The sequence below is a fragment of the Lipotes vexillifer genome, unplaced genomic scaffold (genome assembly GCF_000442215.2).
Source record: "Lipotes vexillifer unplaced genomic scaffold, Lipotes_vexillifer_v1.1 scaffold230, whole genome shotgun sequence".
NCBI lineage: Eukaryota > Metazoa > Chordata > Mammalia > Artiodactyla > Lipotidae > Lipotes > Lipotes vexillifer.
This window is the reverse complement of record NW_006775143.1, coordinates 5,325,824-5,350,443: the sequence shown is the minus strand read 5'-3', so window position 1 is coordinate 5,350,443 and position 24,620 is coordinate 5,325,824. Positions and strand designations below refer to the sequence as shown.

Genomic DNA, 24,620 nt, shown 5'->3' with positions numbered 1-24,620 from the left:
CCCTCCCCCTCCCCCCCATTGCCACCAGGCCTCTTTGAACTGTCCTCTTTGTTTTCAGCCTTTAGATCTCTGTAACCCTGCCCGGACCCTCCTGTTGTCGGAGGAGCTGCTGCTGTATGAGGGGAGAAACAAGGCTGCCGAGGTAAGACACATTTCCCTGGTGGGGTTTCTGGTGGGCTTCATCAGCCATCCTCCAGGCCCCTAACTTTCCTCTCTTCCTGATGGTCTCAGAATTGTACAATTGGGGTAGAAAAGACCGGAAAAGGCCTCCATGCCCTCTTTACCAAATGGCTACCCAGCTTTTTTTGGTATATTTCCAGTGATAGGGAACTTGCCACCTCTCAAAGCGATAGAGTGCATCTTTGATGGTTAGAGAGTTTTCCCAACACCTAATGACGTTCCACTGTTTCTCCCATCTTCCTCTAAGGAGCAGGAGAGATGGCATTTCACCCCAGCTGTGATGAATGACTTTGTGGGTGAGAAGATAAAGCTGTTAGCCAAAGAGAATTTTAGAAGAGCACCCGTTACCTGGGTTTTCGGGTGTATATTAACCCAAATCCAAAATCTTCTCCTGAGGGATAAGTCTGTGATCTCTCTTTGGGCTCTAGCTCTGCCAACAGAGACCTGGGTGTGTAGGTCACCCAGGGAGCTGGCCCCGGCTTATCTCTAACTGGGGGCATTTCATTCACCCACACCATCCCCAGAGCTGGCCAGGTTCCGGCTCAGTCTCATGAGTTTAAATCTACTTGGGAACAGAGGTTGGAGCTCTGGGGTCTGAGTGGGCTACCTGGGAGCCTTGAAGAGAGGGTAGGGGGCTTGCCTCCAATCAGGCCCTGATTCAGAGCTGGTAGTGTGGCTTGGCTGAGTTGAGTGACAGCTTGGGGTGGTGGAAAGATCTGGAAACTTGGAGGCAGAAGACATGTAGCCAGCTCTTGCTCTGCGGCTGGTTCACTTACGACTTCTTCCTTCTTCCTCAGTCTTCCCATCGGAACAGTGGGGTGTGTGTGTGTTTGAGGCAACAAGGGCAGGGTCTGAGGTCAGCTGATCTCTAAGGGCCCTTTCAGCCTCAGCATTCCGGGACATTTTGTTTAGCTGTGACTAAAGCAGGCTGCTTTTGTTTTGTTTGTGAAACAAGCAGACCAGAACTCATATTTTCCAAATGAGCGTTGTCTTTCAGGGGCGCTCCCTGGGGAGACTGCAGGATTATTTCTACCACACTGGCGTTGCTTACCACATTTCTGGACCTCCTCTTCGGGAACTTTCTTAAGAACCTTGGCGTAACTTCTGAATTGCCTCTGTGGGAGTAAAACTTCATCCGTTGCGGGGGATTTGGGCTTTAGGAACGAGAAGTCCTTTGGAGCTATGCTTGGTGAATAAGTGTGTGGTGGAGCTCAGTCAGGTAGCCCAAGGTCAGAAACCTGAGGTGTGTGGCTGTAAACTCACAAGACTCAGAAGGAGGCAGTTAGAAATGGCAGCCACTGTGGAATACATTCATATGTCTCAATGTGCTCTTTTCTTCCCCTACTCACTCACCATTAAGCCTGCAAACCTTGAGCACTTTTTATTTATCCTCACTGTGCAAGTTTTCCATTCTTGATCCCAGCTAACTCTCACAGCTTCCCGAGGAGAGGCACATTTGTCCCTACTCAGTAGATGAGGAAACTGAGGCTCCAGTGAGATTTACTAGGACCTGAGGGTCTCAAGACTTCTAAAAGATGGAGCCATGGTTAGCACTTGGGATCTCTCTGGCTCAGCAGTTCTTTCCAGCATCCCATGCTGGCTCTGGTGTGTTTGTTTAAAAACAAACTAACAAACATAAGCTGAAACCAGGGCCTGATGATAGTTAAAATCTGTCCAAAAGCTCTTTGCCTAGTGGGTCTTTGGAGCCCTAGAACTAAGAGACCCCTTTTGACGGTTGAAAGAAATGATTTGAAGACAAGGAAAAATAATGCATTTCTTTTTCTTGAAATATGATAGGAAGCAAATATGTGGCTGTTAGTAACCTGTCGTGTTATTCAGGCCAAAAATATAAACCAATTCAAGAGGGGTTTGGAGAAGTTCAGAGAATCGCATCGTGGCTGGGCCCTCAGGAGCCATCCATTCTAATTGCTTCCCTGTAACTTTCCAGCTGATCGTTCTCCAGCCTCTTCTTGAGTCTGCTGAGGGAGCCCTCCCGGCAGTGGTTCTATTACCAGAGAGCCCTAAATTGTAGAAAGTTCTCCCTGGTGCTCGACAGAAATCTATGTTCATGGAATGTTCCCCCTTGGCTTGGTGTCCCTTCTCTTCTCTGGGCATGCTCCGTGAGCTGATCCAATCCCACACCGTGAACTGCCCTCATCACACGCCCTCCCGGAAGTCATCAACTTGATTAATGTGCCCTGAGATCAAATCAGCGTTTTGGTACGGACTCATTTCTACGTTCAAAGAATGGTTACTGAGCATCTACGATGGAGCCAGGCCCTGTGCTGGAGGTTCCAGGAGTCCTATGGGGCACAAGACAGACATGCCCTCACTTTACACACCGACTCATTAAGTTTACCGTTTGCTTGGGCACCAAGGCCTTTGCTGCAAACCCTGCCCTCAGGCAAGACTCCTCTGAGGAAGCTTGGTTAGGACCACGCGGGATTAGTGGTCCTTCAAGTCGCAAGGATTTCCTAACCAAGCGATTCCTCGACTCTCGAGCCTTTGGGAAAACAGATGTGTCCTTGGAACAAGTGTGGGGAAGACAGCTGGCGGCCCCCAGGGCCTGCTGTGGGAAGCAGAAGGTAACTGGGCTGTGGAGATGGGCGTCACTGCACTGCGGGCTGCTGTGGCTCCTGCGGGGAGCGAGGCCTGCAGGGTGCTGGTGAGACGGGAGAGGGGCCCACCTGCCCTCCTCTGGCACCCTCGCCTCTCTGCCCTGTCTCCCGCTGTGCAGCAGCTCTGTCCTTTCCCTGACCCGGCTTTTGGGGAAATTCTTCGTTCAGGCCTTAATCACTTCCTGTCTAGACCACATTCTCAGCTCTGGGGATCTGGGCCAGAGCAGCGACCTGGGTCTTTTCTCACCTTGCTCGTGCCTCTTCTCCACTTGCCATCCATCCAGCCCTCTCTGGGCCTGGGTTGTTTTTTGAATTTTTAGGCTCCTGACACACTATCTCCTCTGACGCTTCCCCTGCCAGCTTCCCTGTGAGTCCAGAGACCACTTCCTGGTTCCCACTGAGTGGGTCAGGGGAGCCTGAGGGTCTGTCTTGTGCTCTCCTAGTGTAGAGCCTTCTCCTTTCCGCTCATTGGACGTTGAAGTCTTCTCCTCAGACAACCAACCCCTAAACTCCTTCTGAACTCTGAGATCATTTTCTTCCCTTCCCTTGACTTCATGTTTCTGTCTCCTTTGTTCCTCTTTTCTGGTCCCTGCTTGGATTCTTTCACATTCAGGGACAGGACAACTGTAGGCACATTACTACCTCACCATATTGTGAGAGCTTTGCGGTCATCCAGACCTGGGCAGTGGTATCTGGCTGTGTAGCCTTGGACAGGTCACTTAACCTCTCGGTGCTGTAGGGTCCTCACCCATACATGAGGGCAATGATGTTAGTTACAAGTGAGGATCCACTGAGCAGAAAGTAAGTGCTCAGTAAATGGAGGCTTCTGTGGACTATTTTGGGTCAGGGCTGTGATGGGAAGGGGTTTAGAGAGAGTCACTGCCAGGATGCCTTCCAGCCCAGGGTTCAGGAGCCCTTGTGTTTGGTCCCCATTAGATAAGCCAGAGCCCCTGAATGCCTCCTGCTCAAGAATGCCCCCTATCGTCTCTGTGGCCCAGATTCCCTCAAACCTCTGTGTGCCACGTAGTCCCTTGAAAAACACTTATGTATTTTTAAATTATAAAAGTAACAGATTCTCATTACAAACTAATGCAAATTAAACAGAAATGTATAAAGTCAAGCCACAGTGAAGACTGTGATGAGTATTTTAGACGTTAAAAGATGTACAAATACAGACAGATTTACAGTTTGGTTTTACGAAGTTGAATTATATGCTAGGTATTTTTTGGGCATTGCACTATTTTGATTTATGATGGATAGATTTCCATTTCTGCCCACATAGCTCTACTTTATTCTTTCAATAGTTGCATAAAATTCTACCACATGAAGGTAGCATAATTTAGTTTATCCATCCTCTCTTAATGGGTGTTTATGTTCTTTTTTAAAATTACAAAAATTTGTAATGCTGAGAACATCCCTACATGTTCATATTTATATGTCCTTGTAAGTATTTCTATAGGCTAGAGTCATAGAGGTGGAGTTGTTAGGTCATCTTTAACAGTCTGACAGCTAAATGTCAGCACGCTGGCTTTTTAAACTTTGTCAACAACCCAGCACACACTCACCGTGGCCCTTCGTAGTGCATGCCGACCTTCCAGCGGACTCTTCTTACCCCAGATGAGATGAAATGTCAGATTTTGACACCTCAAAGGGAATTCCACAAAATTAATAATATTTTGTTTTCTTCGGAGAATCTAAAATAGGGTTTTTTTTATTGCTTTTGACTAAAGGCCACCACAGGATTTACAAAACAAAGAACAGTGTAATCTTTACTGGCATTAGAGGATCAAGTGGATTTTTTTTTAGCATAAAAATATGCTGAGCATGCCTGATGGTTTACCTATAATGTCTAAAAATATCTTTCTCCTTTATTTTTGGAGCAGCTAGTGTATAAAAGAGATAAAAGCTCTGTGCATGTCTGTGTTGGAGCATAAGTAACTGGCTTTTTCTTGAACTGATTGTGCATGAATGCAGTTAAAATTATCTACAAGGAATTTGGTAAGAATACTCACATTGCATGATGCTTCAAATTCACTGTCTACACAGACCTTGTGAAAGAAGGCTGTAGGGAGCTGGGCAGGGACGTTCCCCCCTGTTTGCACAGATGAAAAAAAACTGAGGCAGAAGGGATTCAGCAGACTTAACCAAGTTTTCATGGCTACTTAGTGGGACAGGTGCCTTGACTTCTGACTCCAAGCCCAGTGCTCTTTCAGCTGGACATTTAGAGGAGAATGCAAGCAAATGTGGCACATCCTGCAGCTCAAGCGTGGCTCCAAGCCAAGGGCACTGGGCTGGAGATTCCAGAGGCGTTTGGTCAGAGAGGTGGGCCTGTGGGGTGTCGGGCTGTTGAGAGGCTGGCAGAGGCCGTCAGGAGGCATGGAGAATGAGGATGAGGGCTGATTTTTGTTCTGTTATTTTTTCCTTCTGTGAGGAGTAGGCAAAAGGGCAGTCTTGACTGCAGGTCAGGTCTCTGCCCTTGGCTTAGGCCACGCTGAGCATCTGCTCCTGGTTATGCCCGAGATGATGGAGACTCGTTACCTGGACTCCCAGGGGAGGCTGTGGCTTCTGGCCTCTGGGACAGCAGGACAGCGAGCTCTGTTTGCTCTCTCCCTGTGCAGGTGACGCTGTTTGCCTACTCTGACCTGCTGCTCTTCACCAAGGAGGATGAGCCAGGCCGCTGCAACGTCCTGAGGAACCCCCTCTACCTCCAGAGCGTGAAGCTGCAGGAAGGTGAGTGCATGCCCGAGATGCCCTGGACTCCCTCTGCACTCTCCCTGAGTCCTGCTCTGGGCAGCATGGATGGGATGTGTGCCCCTAGGTCTGGTTCTCAGACACTGGCGTTCCAGCCTAGGCTGCCAGGGCCCATACACCCTGAGCTTTGCCGGGAGGCTTCTCTCCAGTGAGGTTTCAGGGAGGCTTGGGAGTGGAGTGGGAAAAGCGCTGGCTTCAGACAGACCTGTGTTCAAATCTTGGCTCTGCCCCTCACTACCTGTGTGACCTCAGGCAAGTTCCTCAACCTCTCTGAGTCTGTTTCCTCATGTGTAAGTGAGGACACCAATAGTATCTCAGAAGGTTTTTGTGAAGATTAAATTAGGTCATTTATGCAAAATGGCTGACCCACACTGTGTGCCCAGGCAACACATCCGGGACAGGAGCACGTGGGAGGGTGAAGCGAGTCTCTACCCCACACTTGCCACGGTGCCCTCCCCTCCACTCGGGAATGGGAAACCAGCAGGAGTATCTGTCGAGTGGTTTGGTCTGGCGCCTGAGGTCTCTGCTGAAAGGGGCTCAATTTCCTCTCCCAGATTATGAAAACAACACCAGACCTGTTTGAGCATGGGTGACAGGGGCAGGGAGGAAAATATTACCCAGTGAAAGAATTCTGTTTTGACGGGTTTTGCTCCAGGAAAACTTCCTGCCTGTTTGCAAACCCGGCCTGCGTGCTCGGTGCCCCCGCTGTTCTTCCTCCTTAGAAACCCAGGGCGTGTGAGAACCTCCATTCTCGCAGCCCCACAGGAAGTCACTTACAACTTCTCCTTCTCTGCCTCTGGCTTTCTCCTGCCCACTGAGCACTGTGCCCACTGAGGGGAAAAAGCAAGTCACCTTGCTTGGGGCCAGCCTCCCCTGCAGGGTGGGCTGGGCCTGACCAAGGTCATGGGGAGGAGCAGCCCTCTGAGCAAGTTCAGCTGAGATCCTGGCATTCCAAGGAGCCCCCCAGTACCTGCGGGAGCCGGGCGGGCGAGAGCTACAGTGACTCTGCCCTTGGCTTCCCCGCTGCCCTGCCCTTCCCTCTGTCCCTCACGCCCAGCTTCCCCTACACACCCATTCTCCCGTCCCTCCCACCCCTCTGCACACACATGCACTCACACGCCTGCCCACCCCCAGCTCCCACTATCTAGGACCCAGTCAGATTTGAGGGGTGCTGGTGGGCGTCTGTGCTTGGTAATACAGGCTGATTGATTATAAGAACCATCACACAAGTCAGGCTCATCACACAAGTCTGGGGCCTGCAAGCCCAGGACCCTGGGCAGCTCAGCCTCCTGCTGAAAGGAGGGAGGGGGAAGAGGGCTTTCAAACTGGCTGAGCATTGGGTGCCGGTTGGGAGCGGCAGGGCAGACGAAGAGCTGAGGGCAGTAGCTGGGGGCGTGAGGCCCTGGGCCGGCTTTGCTGCTGACGTGTGGTGTGGCTTCAGCTGCTCCTTTCTCCCTTTTCTGGGCTGCGGATTTTCTGACTGTGAAACCAGGCTTGGGCCGTCCAGTGTGTTCCCTCCCAGACCTGACATGCCCACGTGGACCCCGAGGTTGCTCTGAGAAGCTGGACAGTGCTCATTTGTCTGGTCCCCACCCTTAGCCCGGGTGCGGGGAGTCCGCTGGGAATTGGTTGGATCTTCCCCTCTGGGAGGCCCCAACCTAAGGCTTGAAGTGAGAGGCAGGGTAAGCACCATCCTCCACTGGGTGGTGGCTGGTCAGAGTGGGTGGCGTGAGGCCTTGGGGCGTGGCAGAGAAACCTCCCGTGTGCTGGGTCGCATGTGAGCGCCAGCCTGTGCGGGCATGGCCTCCTGGGGCTGGAGACTGTGGGTGGCTAAGACCAGCACTGCTCAGGAGAGATGACCACAGCCCTTGGAGCCTACTGGGTTGGCACGTGAGGGTGTGTGTGTGCGTGCAAGTGTGCGTGCGCGCGCGCGTGTGTGTGCGTGTGTGTGTATGCACGCGCCTGTCCTGGCTGGCCGGGCCGTTGTTCTGGTGTGAACTGTCTTGCCTTTCTCCAGCAGTGTCAGTCAGCAAACACAGCGAGTGTGGCTTTCCATGGAGCCAAGGAGCTGCTGGGAGTGAAGGCAATGGCTCAGAAACACTGAGCACTCAAGGTGCACATTCCAATGCTTAGATGTCTTTTCAGGCACTTGTGGGGAGCCCTTGCCTCCTCCCCTGCCCCTGCTCCCTGAGACAGCCTTGGGGGTCCCAGGGTTTGCAGAAATCCAGTGACCACCTCTCCAGCTGTCGGAGTTGGAGCCGCAGGACCCGGTGTCCTGAGTCCTGGCGCCCGCACTCCTGCCCGCCTCCCCGCACCCCCAGAGCCTCGCTGCAGCAGCAAGGGCCTGAGCGAGGCTTTTAAGAGATGCATTTGGGGCCTCAGCTAGAGCTCCTCTTGGCAGGATGGTCTCTGATTAACATTGCTCATGACTCCTAAGGTTTCTTGTCTCTTTCAAATCAACATGTGCAGAAAGTTCAGTTTGAGGCAGAGAAGATGGTGAACAAGGAGCACACCCAGCCTTTCCTGCAGGCTGGGGCTGGCGAGGGCAGTTCCCTGGCCGAGGAGGATCTGCCCCACCCAGGGACCATGGACCCCCTTGTGTGACATGCCTGATGCGTGCTTGGCTCTGCTGGCCAAGCCTACTCCCAGGGCTGGGCACGGGCACAGAACATCGTGGGTGCCCAATGACTGTTGGGTGAATGAGTGTAGGACCCAAGGGAGATTGGGAAGCGTGGCCTCAGCTTGGGGGCTGGGGTGCACTCCTCCCTCAGGGCTCCCGGCTGGTGGCCACTTAAACCTTGCCCACCCTCCTCCTGCCCAGCTTCCCCTGAGCTTCAGCAGGGCTGAATGGCAGTGTAATGGGAACAGGCGGAGAGCTGGCGCTAACAACTGGGACATCTCCGGTCAGCCGGGGCCCATTGTGGTCTCTTCCTGCCTCTGCCGCCCACTGGCTTTGCTGTTCTTTGTGTTTCTGCCTCCCGGGTGGCCAGTATCCCACCCACAGTGTGTCTTCCTGACCTGCTGTGGTCTCTCAGGATGGCCTGGAAATGTCCAGCTGATTCTTGGGTTCACCATCCACCCTGAGGAGCCCAGGCGCCCCATCCTGGAAACTCAGCTGCTTAGGTCCAGGCTGCTGGAACACTTGGAGTTAAATTTAGTCGGTTGACATTTTCTGAGCACCTCCTCAGAGCCCACCTCAGTGCTGGCCACCAGGGTGAAAACAGAGGAAGAGACACATACATTCCCACCTCCGGAGCACATGGCCAGGTGAAATGACAGATGAGTAAACCGGGAGAGGGACAGAAGTGTGACACAGTGGTCAGAACACAGGCTTTGGAGGCAGGCAGTCCTGGGTTCAAGTCTCAGCTCTGTCACTTGCCCACTGCTTGCCTTCTGCAAGTTGTTTTCCTTCCCTGGGCCTCAGTTTCTGCATCTGGAAGGTGGGGACAACAGCCCTCCTGGCCTGTCTCACAGGTGGGGAGGACTTGGTAACTGGTTGATTTGGGGATCTCAGACCAGGCTTGAGAGGGCTCTGGGAAAATGACAGAGGGGTCAGACCTGGGCCGGGAAGCCACCTCTGGGCTCCCCCAAGCCCATGACTGGGGATCACCCTTGCATAGCCCATGGTCCATGGCCCACATTCCTTGGTGGGAAAGAGGGTTCACCCAGGAACCAAATGGCTCCTCGTTAAATTTCAAAATGGTGAAAGTGGTTGGAGTGTTGGATGGAAAGCCCGAATGTGTGCTGCCTCACTGTCCCTTTTCCTTTACAGCTGCCCCTGTTTCCACACTCTGGAAAGTCCACAGCCCAGTCCAGTGTTTTGGAAGGGTTTCTGGTGGAGCTGAGGTTTCTCTCCCGGGTCAGCCACGCTGCAGCCTCCTTTTCTGCAGCTACAGCTCCTTACAGGTGCCCTTGGCTCCTGAGCCTTGCTGTCCTTATTCATGAGGCTCTGAGCCATGCTGAGCGCTGCCCCCACTCTGTCCTACTCCCACAGTGCTGCCAGCACGAGGCCATGACATGAGGCAGATTTCAGTGAAGGTGTGCAGTAACGCAGGGGTGCGATGCTGGGGCGTCACGGCACAGAAAAGTTTCAAGGCGATCCATCAGCGATCCCTCGCCGCTGGGAACATGTCCTAGGCTGCATCCCCCAACCTTGGCCTCCTGTCTCCCTGAGGCTCCCATCTACCTGGCTTTCCCCTCCCTTCTAGAACCTTCTCTTCTCTCACTGCCAGCTTCTAAAACCCAAAATTCTGTTATTTTCTTACACAGATCTTTTTGTTTCTCCCTTGGCACTAAAGTCTGCTTCTGGAAAGTCAAGGAAACGTCCCAGTGTGTTTTCTTAAACAAAAGAAACCACCTCCCCTTGTCTCCACCCTCAGCAATGCAAGGAACTGGCAGAAGCTTTGAAATTAGAGGTTTCTTAAACACGATGGACTTCTTAGGCAGGGCTGCCCCCTGCCCGCCAAAGCCATCTCTAGGTGGGGAGAAGCAGAAGGATTTATTCTAATTCCAAAGCAAACCCCCATTTACTTATGAGCTATTTTCATCTAGCTCTGGCTGACATCCCTGGCCTTAGGGATAGATTTGCCCAGGAAACTGCCCATATGCTTGCTCCGAGGGGGCCTGGCCTCCAACCACGTGAGGACCTCACTCACTACTTTTCTTAGGAATAGGCTTGACCCACCGTCTCTGTTTTTCCCTTGCCACCTTTACTTTGCAATGCATTTTGGGTTTTTTTGACATTTCTTTGATTCAAGTGTATGTTGAGGTTTCTGCATTGAGCCCAGCACTAGTCCTGTTTCCTTGAGGGGACAGGTGGCTGGGTAGGGCCTACGTGGTGGGCATTTGAGAGGCAGGTGTGTAGTTGTTCGGAGCGTGAGCTCTGGGACCAGGCTTCCCGGGTGTAAATCTGGGTTCTTCCCCCTTCTACCTGAGGCATGTTACTCACCCCCTGTGCCTCAGTTTTCTCACATGAATCATGGATGGTAATAACCCCTGCCTCATAGGGGTTGTCGTGAGTGTCGAGTTTATGCACATGAAACATTTGGCGCTGTGGTTGGCACACAGCACTGGGTACTCTAAAGCCCTATGGCAGTTTAAGTGTTTGCCGTTATATGTGCTGTATGATTGCTTCCCTCAAAAAGGATGACCTGCCTGGTGAGGTTGAATGCTTAAAATACGGGAAGTTCCTAACCAGCCCTGGCCTGTGCTCAGATGAGTGGCCCACGGGGAGTGCTGCCAGGTTCCGAGGAGCAGCCTGCAGCAGTCAGGGAAGGCCACCTGGAGGAGGAGGTGGGGCTTCCTCACAGTTGCCATCCCTTGAGCACAACTTGTGCTTCTCCATCTCCATGCCTTTGCCCGTGCTGTTCCCACCTCCCAGAGTGCCCTCTCTTCGCATCTTGAGTTCAAGTTCAGAAGGGTCCCCCTTTTGTCAGGAAGCCTTCCCTGACAGCTGTGGGTCATCTCTTGGCTCTTGTGTTTCTGCAGCAGGCTGACCAAATCATCTTCTGCCTTAGGGTAGGTATCCCACCTCAGCTTCTCTGCTGGAGGAGCGGGGAGTGGCCGACAGGCCCTCCCAGCTGCCTCCCAGGTGGAGAGGGTTTGGTGAGTGTTTGAGTTTGGGATTCTAGACCAGGGGTGAGAAGGCTCTAGGAAAACACACTGAGGGGTTGGGCCTGGGGTGGGAAGCCATCTCTGGGCTCCACCCAGCCCGTGACTGGGGATCCCCCTGCATAGCCCATGCATTCCTGGGTGGCTCCTTGTTGAATTTCAAAATGGCAAAGGCAGTTGGAGTGTTTAAAAGAAAACCCAAGTGTGTGCTGCCTCCATGTCCCTCATCGCAGGGGGCATGGAAAGGAAGAGGCCTCCTGGGATGGATGACAGCTCCCTGTACCCCACTGCTTGATGCCCAGAGGGTGCTCCTGGCTACCTCTCATAGGGTGAGAGCTCAGTATACCTTGGGTCAGGCTGACCTGCAGGCAAAGGCCTTACAGCTGTATCTCAACCTAATTAGATATTAAGTGGGCTTTCCTCCAGAGATTTCCCTGCCCCTTTGTTCTTCTTTTTACAGGAAGTACCACACACAGCCCTCTGGGTGAGACAGCTGGCTGTGCTTAGGCAAACAGTCGAGACTCTGTAACCAATTCTAAAGCAAGTCTTACGTTTTGTTCCCTCAAAGGTTCTTCAGAAGACCTGAAATTCTGTGTGCTGTATCTAGCAGAGGTGAGTCCTTCCCCCTGAATCTGAGGAGAGAGATCCGTGTCCTGGTGCTTGAAGGAAGATGTTGGGCCAGGTTCTAGTGCAGGATCTGACGCTGCCTCCATACCAACTCCTGCAGTGGTTCCTGGCAGGTCCAGAGTGGCAGTGTCCTGCTCTGTGGAATGGGAACAGCAACCCCTGCCCCTGTGTCTCTTACCTCTGTGTAGAATAGCAGTGGACATGAAGGCGCTTAGAGGGGACAGAAGGAAACTGTGGTCTCCTGCTTAGGACTTCCTGGTCTCCAGCCCCTGCAGTGGGTCACAGTGAGGGTGTGGCCTGAGAGCCAGGCATCACCCTATTCATTTGGTAGTCCTTCCTCTATAGAGTGCCCTGATTCTTGTGCCCACCTCCTTCCTCCTCTTTCTAGAAGGTACCACCTATGTCCCCTCCTGCAGGGTCTTGTCAATGTTTCAAAAGGCCTGAAGGTAACTGGGCCAGAGAATACAGGTGAAAGAAACCATCTAGCGTCTATGTTTTGGGCTGGAGTGACGCCCACTCAGTGTGATTGATGTTCCTCAATTCCTTAAGACTGGTTACCTCAGTCTGATTAGAAGCTCAGCTAGACAGTGTGCCTTTGCTGTGAAAAATGGGGGCAAGCAGCTTATTGCTTGATATGGTTTGGGAGATAAAATATCATTACCAGGGCTTTAATCAAAGAGGGCCTTGGTGATGAAAAAGTTGAGAGCCACTGAGCCATACAAATTTTTTCAATTTTCAGCAAATTTTCTAATCCCAGCCTTGTACCTCTGCTCATATGAGTCTGCTATCAGTTCCAAGCAGGGATTTATTAGACCCATTCCTTCCCTCTGCTTCTGCTAGTCTGTCTTACTCAGTAACAGTCCTGGGAAACTGCCTATTCTGTGGGAGAATCTACACTGGCCACACGTTATGGGTGAGGCCTGGTCTACACTGGCTGGCCAAGAGGAGTACACCATTTGGAGAAGGAATTTGCATGTTGTTTGTGATTGGAAAATCATTCCTTCAGTTCCTGGCTAAGATAGGAGGTGCAGGGCTTCAGGCGAGTCCCTTGGGTGAACACAGACCCCTGAGGACAAGACAGTTGATGAGAAGTTAGCTTCAGGGGACAGCAGGGAGTCCAAAGGACAGTGGACCTTGTCGGAGCTGAGCCGGGGACCCTGGCAGCCTAGAATGGCCACTCGAGGTCCAAGAAGGCATTGATGTCCTCCCCTGTGTCAGCATATCCCCACCGGGCACAGGAAGTAGCTGGTGGAGACCCTTCAGGGCCGGTGTGAGTTCATTTCCCCGGAGCCGAGCGAGCAGCTTAGGAGAAGCTGTGAGGCAGGCTGGGAAGAGTCAGAGCATTTACCTCCCCAGCCTCACCCACCTGGATTCCAGTTCTCTCCAGTGGGGCCTGAAATGAGGCTCCAGGTTCTTTAATGCCAAGACAGCTTCCTGCCAGGCTGGGGTTATCTTTCCCAGAGAAAAGCACTTCTGCTCCTTGGTTTCCAGGGAGCTGTGACCTCCTACCCCTCCAAAGATTGATGAAGGGATATTGATCTGGGACCTTTTATTTCAGTAAAGTGTCAGGTGATCTGACCCCAAGGGGCTGGGTGTTTGAAGATCACAGGCAGCTAGAAGCCCCCCTGTTCTCTTAATGGGCTGCTCTTTACGAGAGGCATGTCTGTATCACAGGGAAGACAAGATCCCTGCCTGCCCTGTGGCCTGGAATAGGCTTGACAACAGTGGTTTTGGAACTCATGGGGAACCCCAGACTCACGTCTTAGTTGGAACTCCCAGCAAGTGGTTTCTCTTCATTGCCTAACATGCAGGTAGTGTCCAGAGAAGAACCAGGGCAGGGCAAGAGGGTCAGGATTTGGGGACGGTTTTCCACTCTGCATTGAGAAAGCCCCAACTGCCTGGGGGGCAGCAGCTCTGATTGTTCCCCAGCAGTAGGTCCTGGTTAGTTATCAAGTGGGTGGGATTGTTCTGAGCAGTCCTTGGCCCTGCGGCCTCTATTTCCCTGGACAGGTGTCCCTCAGCCCCTACAAATCCATGGGACAGATGCAGCCCACGACTGGCTGTACCAGGGGCGTCGGGTCAAAGGCCACACAGGTCAGGGACCATCCGCTAACTTGGAATTTGATCCTGGCTCCATTAATTTAAGAGTCTGCTCTTTGGGGTTAGGAAGACCTAGATTGGAATCTTGGCCCTGCCAAGATTGAGCAAGTCACATACTCATCTCTGAAACAAGGCTGATGAGTCCTACCTTGTAAGGTTGTTGTAACGATCAAATGAGATTCAGTAAGATACTGTGTCCAAGGCACTTAGCACAGAACCTGCCACACGGCGAGTGCTCAATAAATGGTAGCTATTATTTCTGTCAGCTTCCTAACACGGGGAGAGCTTTTCATATTCAGTTACTCTCCATTAGAGACATCACCAATGATTTATTGATCCTTTAAAATAAAAGCTAAGAAGAATATCTCACATTTTTTTGTAATGTACATATGCTGTTAAACAAATGAGGCAAGATCGAAGGCTCTGGAGGAGGTGGAAGACAGACTTTGAATCCCTCCTCTCCTGAGACCTCCTGGGGCTGCTGACTTCACCTCTCTGAGCCTTAGTTTTCTCATCTGAAAAATGGTAACAGCTGTGTTTTTCCTTCCTCCCTATGTCATTGGGCCACTGAGAGAATTGAATAAAATGAGAGAACATCTGTCACAGCAAGTGAGCAAACGTAAATTGTAGTAGAAGAGGTTTTAGGTTTTTTGTTTGTTTGTTTGTTTTTTCGATACGCGGGCCTCTCACCGTCGTGGCCTCTCCCGTTGCGGAGCACAGGCTCCGGACGCGCGGGCTCAGCGGCCATGGCTCACGGGCCCAGCCGCTCCGCGGCATGTGGGATCCTCCCGGACCGGGGCACGAACCCGTGTCCCCTGCATCGGCAGGCGGACTCTCAACCCACTGCGCCACCAGGGAAGCCCTGAGGTTTTAGTTTTTACAAGGATAATATTAATTCAGGAAGAAGGAGGTTGAGGCAAGATGGGGGTTTTAAAGAAGGCAAGGGGAGCCATGTTTCTAGTTGGATTTGGGGATGCTCATGTTTGAATGCAGAGGTCTGGGCCCAGTGCTGTTGCGTCTGGCGGGCTCTGTGCTTAGCTAACCACGCTGCAGTCAAGGAAGCCCTGCCTCTGAGTGAGTTTCGTGAGGATGCTTTCAGGGCAGCTTACAACCTTGACCTTGGAGCCTGATATTTGAGGGCACAGTGTCTATCAGTGTTGAAACTGATGAGTCGGATCACAGAGTGGACCAAGAGAGACGGTTCACATGCAGGGACAGCCAGGCAGACAGTGGGGGCCCCTGATTTAGACAGATTTAGGCAGATGGGAATTCAGCCTCCCTGGAGGGAGCTGTCTCCATGCTCCCTCTCTTGGCCAGGCCAGCCTCCAAAACTTTAGGCAACACTTAAAGAGGAGCCTTGGGAGCAAGGCCCTCCCCAAAATGTGTGCCCGTCTAAAACAGCCAGCCCCACCCCCCAGCCAGGCCTAGGGTTAGGTCCTTGGTGCCTCAGATGCCTTCTTGAGATCATGGATGGGAAGGTGCCTTTTAAAATTGATACTTAGATCAAGGGAATTATTATTAAGGCAGAATCCTGCTTCAGAACAGAAAGAGAGGAGGAAGTTGGGGCTCAGGGAGATAAAGGTAGAGGCAGGCCTGGGAGGCTCGGGCCAGGACCAGATTTGTGGAGTGATGGCCTTTCCAAGCGGGAAGGGACCACAGTCCCTGCCCCAACTCTCCCCTCGCAGGGGCAACACAATGAGACAGGGAGCAGAGGGCCCTCTAGTCAGCTCCTGCCCCACCTGGTTTCTCCCTGGAGCATCTTGGGGTCTTTGCTGGGTGTGTCCTTCCCCTGCAGTGGGCTGGGGGTTCTGGGAAGTGGAGGGAATCGGTTATTAAGTGGGAGGATTGCCTCACCACATCCACTCAGTTCCCTGAAACCAAGAGGTGGGGCTTTCTTCCCTCTCTCCTCTGATGCTTTTAGGAAGAACGGCTTCTGAGCACTTTGGGGCTGGAAAGGAATGGCTGGCACCCTGGGAACACTTAGCATGGGGGGTGGCCCTTCCCTGAAGGGGAGCATCCCTGAGGGTTGGGTTTGATGGCAGGTAGACTATGTCCCCAAATGCTGTTAGATGATGCTGATAACCACCCCAGCTCAGAGCCTTTGCATTTGCTGTTCCTTCTGCCTGGAACAGTTTCTCCCTAGCACTTTCCTGCCTGGCTCTTTCTCGTTCAGCCTTTGCTGGAGTGCTGCCCCTTCAGAAAGGCCTTCTCCGTCTGTCAGGCTCAGATAGGACCTCTCCCTTTTGGCCTTTCCACAATTTGTAATTACATTGTTTAATTGTTTATTGTCTCTGCCCCCATCCTGAGGGCAAGAACTCAGTCTCTCTTATCTCCCTCTTCATCCCCAGGGACCAGCACCTATTTTGTGTCAGTGACTGTAGTCACTGACTACAGTCACTGACACAAAATAGGTGCTCAATAAATATTTCTTAAACAAATTTAGTACTAATAACAACAATAGCTGCTGTTTATTGAGGCCTGGGTTATTGCTTGCCCTCCCAGTAGCTCTGGGAGGTAGGTGATATCACTGTCATTCCCATTTTACAGGCTTTCCTGAGGTGACAGCTAGGAAGTGGCAAAGCTGGGATTCAAACCAGGCCTGTCCAACTGCAAAACAAGGAAGGACTGTGTAGAAACACTGTCTTTTTCTCTGTTCCAATCCATCCGGCTCACGCTCTTAGCTCCCTGGATGAGTTCATCTAATCGCAGCCCTGTGGGGTTATAATCAAATTCCAGCGGAGACAGAAAGAGCTAGCCATCCTCTGCTAAGAGCGTCCTGGAGAGGATGATAACACTGGGCGTGCTGTCCCGCCCCTCCCCGCCCCCAGCACATTCTGACTCCTTCGGGGCGGGGCCGACTTCCTGGGTCCCAGCTGCTCCCTGGTGCCTGTAAGCTGGCCTGGATTTGACCTCATCCCAGAAGTCCCTCCAGGGAGCCAGAGCTTACTGAGGCCTTCACTTGCCAAGCACTGTGCTAGGCCCGGCTGAAAAAGGCCTTCCTAGAGGGAGTTTCTAGTCTAGTTGGGGAGACAAGACTGCAGCATTTAACAAGGTTAAATAGCAAAGTGAGATTTAAATGATAGCAGTGGTAGAGACTTGCACTCAGTTGAACTGAACAGTCATTGATCAGACCCAGCTCACGTGTCAGGCAGTAGTGGGGCTGGAGAAGGCCACACAACTGCTCCCCAAGGACTTTCCAAAGGGACCGAGTCGCTGTTTGGGCACCCATCTAACTTTGGCCTTGTGATCAGATGAGTGTGCTGAGGTTGGGGAGAGGGGTTCTGTGAGCCCGGGGAGGGGTCCTGGCTCCGTAGAGCATCAGAGGGGCGGAGACCTTGGCCCTCTGGGTTCCCCACGTGCTCCCCCAGCTGCTGCCTTGTGCTGCCTGTCCCCGGGGGTGACCTCACCATCGCAGTCGGTGGCTCTCCACAGAACTCCACTGTGTTGGGAACCACTGCCTCCCTCCCTTTCCCCAACCCGTGGGCACACGGCTCGCCAGCTGGCCCCTGAGCCAGCTTCCCTGCTCGTCTAGCTGCCTCGATGTCACCGGGGATTAGTGTGCATTTGTGGCTTTTAGCGGTCACTCCCCTCCCTGCTGCAGCCTCACCCTCTGGAGCCCAGGGATGGGCTTGGGCTTGGTCCTGGGAGCCCCTGAACCAGGGAGCAGTGCTGAATGCCCCTCTCTCTGTTTCCCCTGACATCAGAAGGCAGAGTGCTTATTCACCTTGGAAGCTCACTCGCACGAGCAGAAGAAGAGAGTGTGCTGGTGCCTGTCGGAGAACATTGCGAAGCAGCAACAGCTGGCGGCTCCGTCCCCTGAGGGCAAGGTAAGGGCCTCGCTGGTGGCCACAGCCCTGGCTGCCTGGCTCCCCTTCGGCCCGCCTACACCCTTGAGCCTCCGAATTGAGCTTGGGACCAGCCCTGGCTTAGGACTTGGATCTGGGCAGCAAGCTCTTGGCAAGGAGGCCTGTGCTCGAACGACTCTCCCCCTTGGCGTGTCACGGGATCTACTGAGCGAGTTTGACGGTGCTCAGGTAGAGCGACAGAGCCAAATGGAGCACGACCCATCAATTCTCGGTTCTGTTCTCTAGTTTGCCGATGGCAAGGTCTAGTTCAGGCCGGCCTCCCGGCTGCTGCCTGGCAAGCGGTCCCCCTCTGCTATTGGGTGTAGGCCGTGCCCAGGGACGGTGAGCTCGCTGGTGTTTAACACTGGCCCGAAGCAGACATAGTTGGGAGGGGACGTTTGCGGCAGAAGCCGTGCCGGTTCGATGCAGACCACGGCTGGGTGGAGCCAAGTGGAGTTTTCTGGGGACTGGGAGCCGGCCGGCTGGAGCATCAGGGAAGATTAGAGACTCCCAGCTGAAGCTGATCTGGGGCAGGCACCCCCTCGGCTGGTCCCGTGCCTGTGGAGGGCGTTGGGATCGGAGCTGGACTACAGCCTTCCCCTTGGTTCCCCGGATGCCAGGCCGAGGCACAGTTGTGTTCCCCCATTTGTGAGCCACTCAGGTCCCTTCTCTTGCTGAACGTGTTGGCCGTGTTGGGATTTGGTCTGATTTGCTGCAGAGGGAGCCGTGGTAGTTGGTTGGCCAGAACCAGGGAGAAGAGGGTAAAGGAAAGCGAGTGCCAGCTGGTCAGCTCGCAGGCCTCGTGCTTCTTCCTGCTGCGTTGAGGGCTGCCCTGCGCGCCATGCACACGTAGCCCAACGGGGCAGTGGGGCAGGCTGCTGAGGATGGGAGGTGGGGAAGAGGCTGCTGCGCAGACCCTGCTGGTGGGGTGGTGGTGGACGGCAGCTCCTCAAATAGCGCGTGTCTGAGAATTATGTGATCTCAGACTCGACAGTTATCTTGTTTTACACTTGCCAGGGGCAAGAATAACTGTGATGAGGGAGGACAGCGGGCACAGCACGGACTTCCGAGTCACATTCTGCTGCTGGCTGGCGGGTGACCTTGGGCAAGTCACTGTACTACTCTGTGCCTTGGTGCCCCCATCTGGGGATAGTAGTTTCTCCTCCAAAGGGTTGTTGTGCAAATTAAATGAGACAGTGCATACACAGTTCATAGCACAGTGCCTGGTATTCAGTAGGTGCTCTTGCTACGCTGGCTGGTTCCCAGTCTCAGCTTCTACTCCTCAACGGAGACTTGCCAAGGCTGTAGGCTGCCTGGCCCCCTTGATCCTGGGTCGGTCACAATCAGAGACCAGGCCACTTCCTCCTCACTGGGGTGGCCGCTGGGATGTGGCACGCTTGCACTTGTGTTCCTCAGTTTTCTTGTGTTTTAGGCTTAGCTCCTCCTGATCTGGGGAAAAAGTTCTTTCTGCCTCAGCTTCAGAGTTTGCCGGCTCTGGAGAGTGTTGGCAACAGCCTTCTCAACGCCCTGGGGAGTCTCTCCACCTTCAGTTGGGGGATGAGGGGGACAGTTTGAGTGACTGAAGGTAGTCTGGGTTTCTGGCGCTGGTCGCCGCAGGGCTGCGGGCTTGGCTGACTGACCCTGGAAGGGCCCGAGGGTTTGGGGCCTGGCTTCCGGGCCACGCCAAGATATATGGGCAGCATGGGCAGGCAACGGCTGGACGCGTCTTCAAATCAAAACTCTTTAAACGTGTGCTTAATGGAGAAGCTCTGTGTTGGGCGTGAGGAGGGAAAAGACGGAGGGCCTGACCGCTGGGATGGCCTCAGGATTGCCCCTCACCTGGGAGCGGGCCCTGCCCAGCCGGCACACCCCACTTGGCCCACGCTCCTTGAAAGGCACTTAGTAACCACTTTTTGTTAGGCAGGCCCCTTGGGGATCTCGCTGCCCAACCTTCCCTACTCCCATAACACCCACTGGAAGAGTCATAGCAGCTCATTCCTTCTAGTCGCTTGCAGCATGCTTCCTGAGAGAAGTCCCCGTAAAGAGGATTTTCTCCAGCCCTGTATGGCTCCAGAAGTGCTTCAGCAAAAAAAAAACCTTAACCACCGGGCCCAGGTGGCTGTCCAACCGGCACAGGCCATCCACCTGCGCTCAGCTCCATCAGGTCCTGGCTGCCTCCGAGGTGACTGTGAACCTCCTTGCCAAGGGCTGGGCCACAGCCCTTTTACTAGGCTTGCTGTCCTCCAGGGGAGAGAGAAGAGGGAAGGCCAAGCAGAGCTTGGACACTGGCTTCTTGCTTTGGTCAAGCAGAACACTTCTGCCTGAAATCTGTTTTGAGACCTCACTGAGGAGCGTGCCTTTTTTTTTTTTTTTTTTTTTAAACGCCTTTTCTTTGTTCTGAGACTGTTCCACCTTCTGCTGCAGAATGGAAACCAATGCCTAAGCCACTCCTTGTCTGCCCACCTCCAGTGCCTCTCTGGGGAAAGAGGGCTTTGCAAAGCAGCTCCCCAAACTCCTGTGCTGCCACTTCTCAACCCTGTTCCTTTCAGTGGTGTTTGCTGACACTTGGAATGTGGGATTCTTCAAACATCTCAAAAAATGCAAAAGTTCTTCCCCAATTTGCAAAACATGATAAATGTGATATGCCCTGAACGTGAAATGCTTCTGGGGAAAGACAGAGGGAATTGGAGGAAGATGGCTTCAAAGGACAGTAGAGAGGCAGGTGTGCCACTCCCTGCTGTGTGACCTTTGGCAACCGCTTCCGCCATGGCGGTCCCATCTATGCATTGGTCAGGTGGCTCTTCGCAGCTCTTCAAGCTTTGTGATTCTCATGAAAGTTGAGGACCTGGAGTCGTCCAGTTCTCCAAGATTTCTGTATAACTTGATTGCCTGAGAAGTGCGCTGCCCTTAGGGGCCAGGTCTACTCCCCTCCTGTCGGGGGAGAGGGGCAGACATAGGCTTTCTGTGCTGTGCCTGTGACCTTGGGTTGCAGTGTTGGGGTCCCGGCTGGGGCAAGGACACAATGAGACAGGCAGCAGCCGACTGCATCCCGTCTCTGGGGCTCCACTGCCTGTCTCCGGCTCACTCCTGGCTGACCGCGGCAGGTGGAAGGCTGCTCCAGGTGGGCCTGCGTGCTCCCTCTTACTCTAGAAATAAGTGGCCGGCTTCCTCTCCTCTCCCAGCTTCCTTTTTCTCACCACCCCGTTCTTCCTCATCAGCATTCTGCCCGCTTTCTTGCTTCATCGTCTATCCCTGGAGGGAAACTACCTGTCTTCTTCCACCTGGGACAACTTCTACTAAACTCCCTGCCGTGGGGAACGCTGCCACGCTGCTGATCTAGAATAACTCACAGGTGGTCCTACCTGTGGCTGTTAAGGCCAAGCTAATAGGGAGAGACAAATGCATATTGTGTTGGTCATTCAATCAAATATAGAAATAAATGCCTGCTGTGGGCCAGACACTTAGTTTAGGTCCTTTATGGGGGCGGGTGGAGGACTCCTGGCTGTACATTCATTGTCAGTGAACCTCCACGAGCTCCCACCACATGCACAGCGCTGGCCTGGGCAATGGACCTTTCTCGGGGTGCACCCTGAGCTCAGTGCTGGGAATGCACGGGTGAGTCTGTCATATTCTTTCCTTGGGAAATTGCGGTCCAGCGGTGGAGACCGATACGCCAACAGACGTTTCAAAAAATAACATAGCGAGTGATATGGGAGGCGTGAGCTCTTACCGCTCTGTGACCTCAGGCGAGGCACCGAGGCTCTCTGAGACTCAAGATTTTCATTAGTAAAGTAGATGGATGAACAGGGTTCTCGTGAGGATTAAACTCATGTAATGCGCTTAGCAAAGTGGCACACAAGAAGAACTCTGTGAATTATTACTATTATTAAAGTTATGTCTATATAGGAAGATTCATCTAGTGACCTTGTTTATTGAAGCTGAATGCTGCCGCGTTGAGCACACGTTAACGACTGCTCCATGTCACTTCCTGGTAGCCACCTGCTGTATTCCTGGGACCAGGCAGGGAAACTGAGGCCTCCCGGGTGTGCCCTGGCTGTAAGACTTCTCCCAGGTGTGACACCAGAGTGCGTGCCACCTCGTCATCTCCACTAGGGCAGCTAGAGATGGGGCCCTGGAGATGCCAGGGTCTATCTGAGCACCTTAGAAAGCAGCAGGGGCAGGTCCCGGAGTCAGGCAGCCCTGGCCCGAGTCGACAGCAAGCTAATTCCAGTTCTGTCTGGTTCCACAGAAACTGCACCCTTATGGCTCTCTCCAGCAGGAGATGGGGCCGGCCAACTCAACCAATGCTACCCAGGATAGAAGCTTTACCTCATCAGGACAGACTCTGATTGGCTGAGCAAACCCAAGGGCAGGACTCTGCTTCTGGCAACTTAACTCTTTCTTGGGCATCCCCTACCACACAGTAACCTCACCTCAGCTGGACCCAAAACGGAGGACCAAGATGGTGGGCCTAGGGTCATCCGAAGGGAATGGCCCCACGGGTGTGTGGACTGGCGTCAGAAGGACCACAGTGGTGTGAGAGGCCCTGTGGGCAGATGCGGACTGGATCAGAAAGTCCCAAATGGAGAAGACCCAGAAGCTTATTCCCTACAAGGAAGAAGGAGGTGAAATAGCATCTGGGCTACCAGTGCTTCCAGCGCCTGCCTCAGGGGCAGCAGGAGAAGTTGGGAGAGGTCAGCCCTGATGGAGAACAATGCCAAGATCCGCTGCTGCCAGAAGATATCTCCACCCATTCACTCATCTTTCATCCGAACTCATGCGTTCATTCCTTCATTCATCAGATATTTTTAGGGAGTCTACTTTATGCCAGGTTCTGGGCTAGGAGCTGGAGATACTATGGAGAATGAGAGGGACATGGTCTCTGCTCTTATCAAGGTTTCAGTCTTAGTAGGGGAGAGAGCATTACATAAACACCAACACACACACACACACACACACACACACACATACACACGGGATTACACACTGTGATCATCTATGAAGGAAAAGAAAGGATTCCTTTAAGAGAGAATATTATTAGAGATTGCTGTGTGTGGGTGTGGGGTGGGAGAGGGGAAGAGCATAACCTTTAAGCCAAGAAAGGAGTTAGCCAGTCAAGGACTTTGGAAAGAATTTTCCAGACAGATGGAACAGCCTGCGAAGAGTACCTGAGATAGCAAGGAGCATGACGTGCTGGAGGAACGGAGGCCAGGCCGTTGGAGCTGGAGCGTAGTGAGGGGGAAGACCAAGTAGGTGGGGGCCAGATCGTACAGGGCTTTGGTGGTTAATGTTGTATTGATTACATTTGAGACACAGTGGGAAGCCACTGAAGGCTTTTGAGAAAGGGAGTCACAGAATCTCAGGGACATTTCTAGACGATGAGAGAACCCAAGGAGGGGCCCAAGTGGGTGTGAGGAGATCAGGTTTTTTTTTTGGGGGGGGGGGTCCCTTCAGTCCTCCAGGTGATGGGTGATGGTGGCCCGTCCTGGATGATGTCTGGGGAGGTGGGTATGTGAATGCCCAGACCCTCGGGTAGGGGAGGCTCTGCGATGAGAAGAGAGAGTTTCCTGTCCCTCCACCACTCTCACCCTCATCCTCCACTGTGTCTCACTCTTTCAGTGGATGCATGTAAGGATGGGGCCTTCCTCACAGAGCCCCCTCCTGGTGAGGCCTGGGTAGGGACCAGTGCTGAGTTCTGAGAATGTCCCTGGGAGTTGGGAGTTATGGGTGATTCAGCTGGCCAAGGTGGTCAAGTTCACAGCCCCCCAGCCTCAGCAGGGGTGGCCTATGCTGTCCCTCCATCCTGTGAACACAGCCCTCTGGAAACTGACTGGGTTTGCTTTCTGCAGAGCTCCTGAGGGTCAGGGACTGGGGCTAAGTGAGGCTCAGCACGCTCAGAGGAGGCCGTCCTGCCATGAGGCCGACAAAAGGCCTACATGGGGGCAGCGATTAGAGCGCAGCCTGCTCACCGCCTGCTGCATCTTCTGGTGCAGCCCAGCGTTGGGCAGCTTTCACACCCTTCTCTAACTGCACAGACATAGCTCACACACAAAGGGTATGTGTAGGATCAGGGTCATTTGCATAGAAAGGGGGTCAGAGAGGCTGGGCTTCAGTTTAGAGAAGTCCCCTTGGAGCTTGGACACTCCGTGTTGTGTCTTTTAAGAGCTTCTCCGTGTCTTTAGAGAGGGGTCTTGTGCCCTGGTGAGTTTGCTCAGCTGCTTTGGCTACTTGACCCCTAAGAAGGGTGGCCCAGAAGAGAATTTGCCCCTTACCTCCCACGGATCACCCCTCCTCCCAGCCTAGGAAAGATCAGACACGTCGCATCAGTAATCTAACGGGATCAGCCCAATGCCCTGCCCAGCAGGGGAATAGCCTGGGCCTGAAGTGGGACAAGTGGTCCTCAGTGTCTATCAGCCGCGACTCTGCCTGCAGGGTTAATTCTGAGCGGCTGAGCAGCTGAGTCTGCACAGACAGCAAGCTGCACCATGATTTCATTTGATTCCCTTACAAAATGACATTAAGGGGAGTGTGAGGCACAGGAGAATTGCCTGTCTGGGAAGACAGCAAGCTTTTCTCTCCCGGACCTGGGGACCTACCTCTGTCCACCAGACAGGTGCAGAGGACGGGGGAGCTCTGGCAGCAGGGAGACGGAGACTCGGAACGTGGCACTTAGCCCTGGGGACAGCACTTTCCTCTAACTTGTCCCAACAAGCTGCTGAGTGGAGCAGAAGCTCCCGTCAGGGTCCTAGACCTGGCTGGCTGCTGGGAAAGCAGACATCAGCTCCTGGAGGGCCCTGGACCCATCTTCCCAGTGACTGTTGTGAGCCACAGCGCCGTTGCTGCTCTGCCTCTCAAATCGATGAGACAATTAATTTGGCTCCATGGGCTC

At 53.3% G+C, this 24,620-nt stretch overlaps 1 protein-coding gene across 4 annotated transcripts in view; it reads left to right on the top strand.

Annotated features, from left to right (window-relative positions):
- Nucleotides 1-24,620, top strand: part of RGS3 (regulator of G protein signaling 3) — a 132,287-nt gene that overhangs the window by 49,037 nt on the left and 58,630 nt on the right. For 3 of the 4 annotated variants that reach the window (XM_007449741.1, XM_007449739.1, XM_007449740.1), the window contains 4 exons: nt 59-142; nt 5,417-5,528; nt 11,728-11,771; nt 17,591-17,713. In XM_007449741.1, coding sequence (XP_007449803.1) covers nt 59-142; nt 5,417-5,528; nt 11,728-11,771; nt 17,591-17,713 — 363 coding nt within the window. Of the gene's footprint in view, nt 1-58; nt 143-5,416; nt 5,529-11,727; nt 11,772-17,590; nt 17,714-21,980; nt 22,089-24,620 lie in introns of those variants that run through there. The other variant, XM_007449742.1, reaches the window with a different exon arrangement.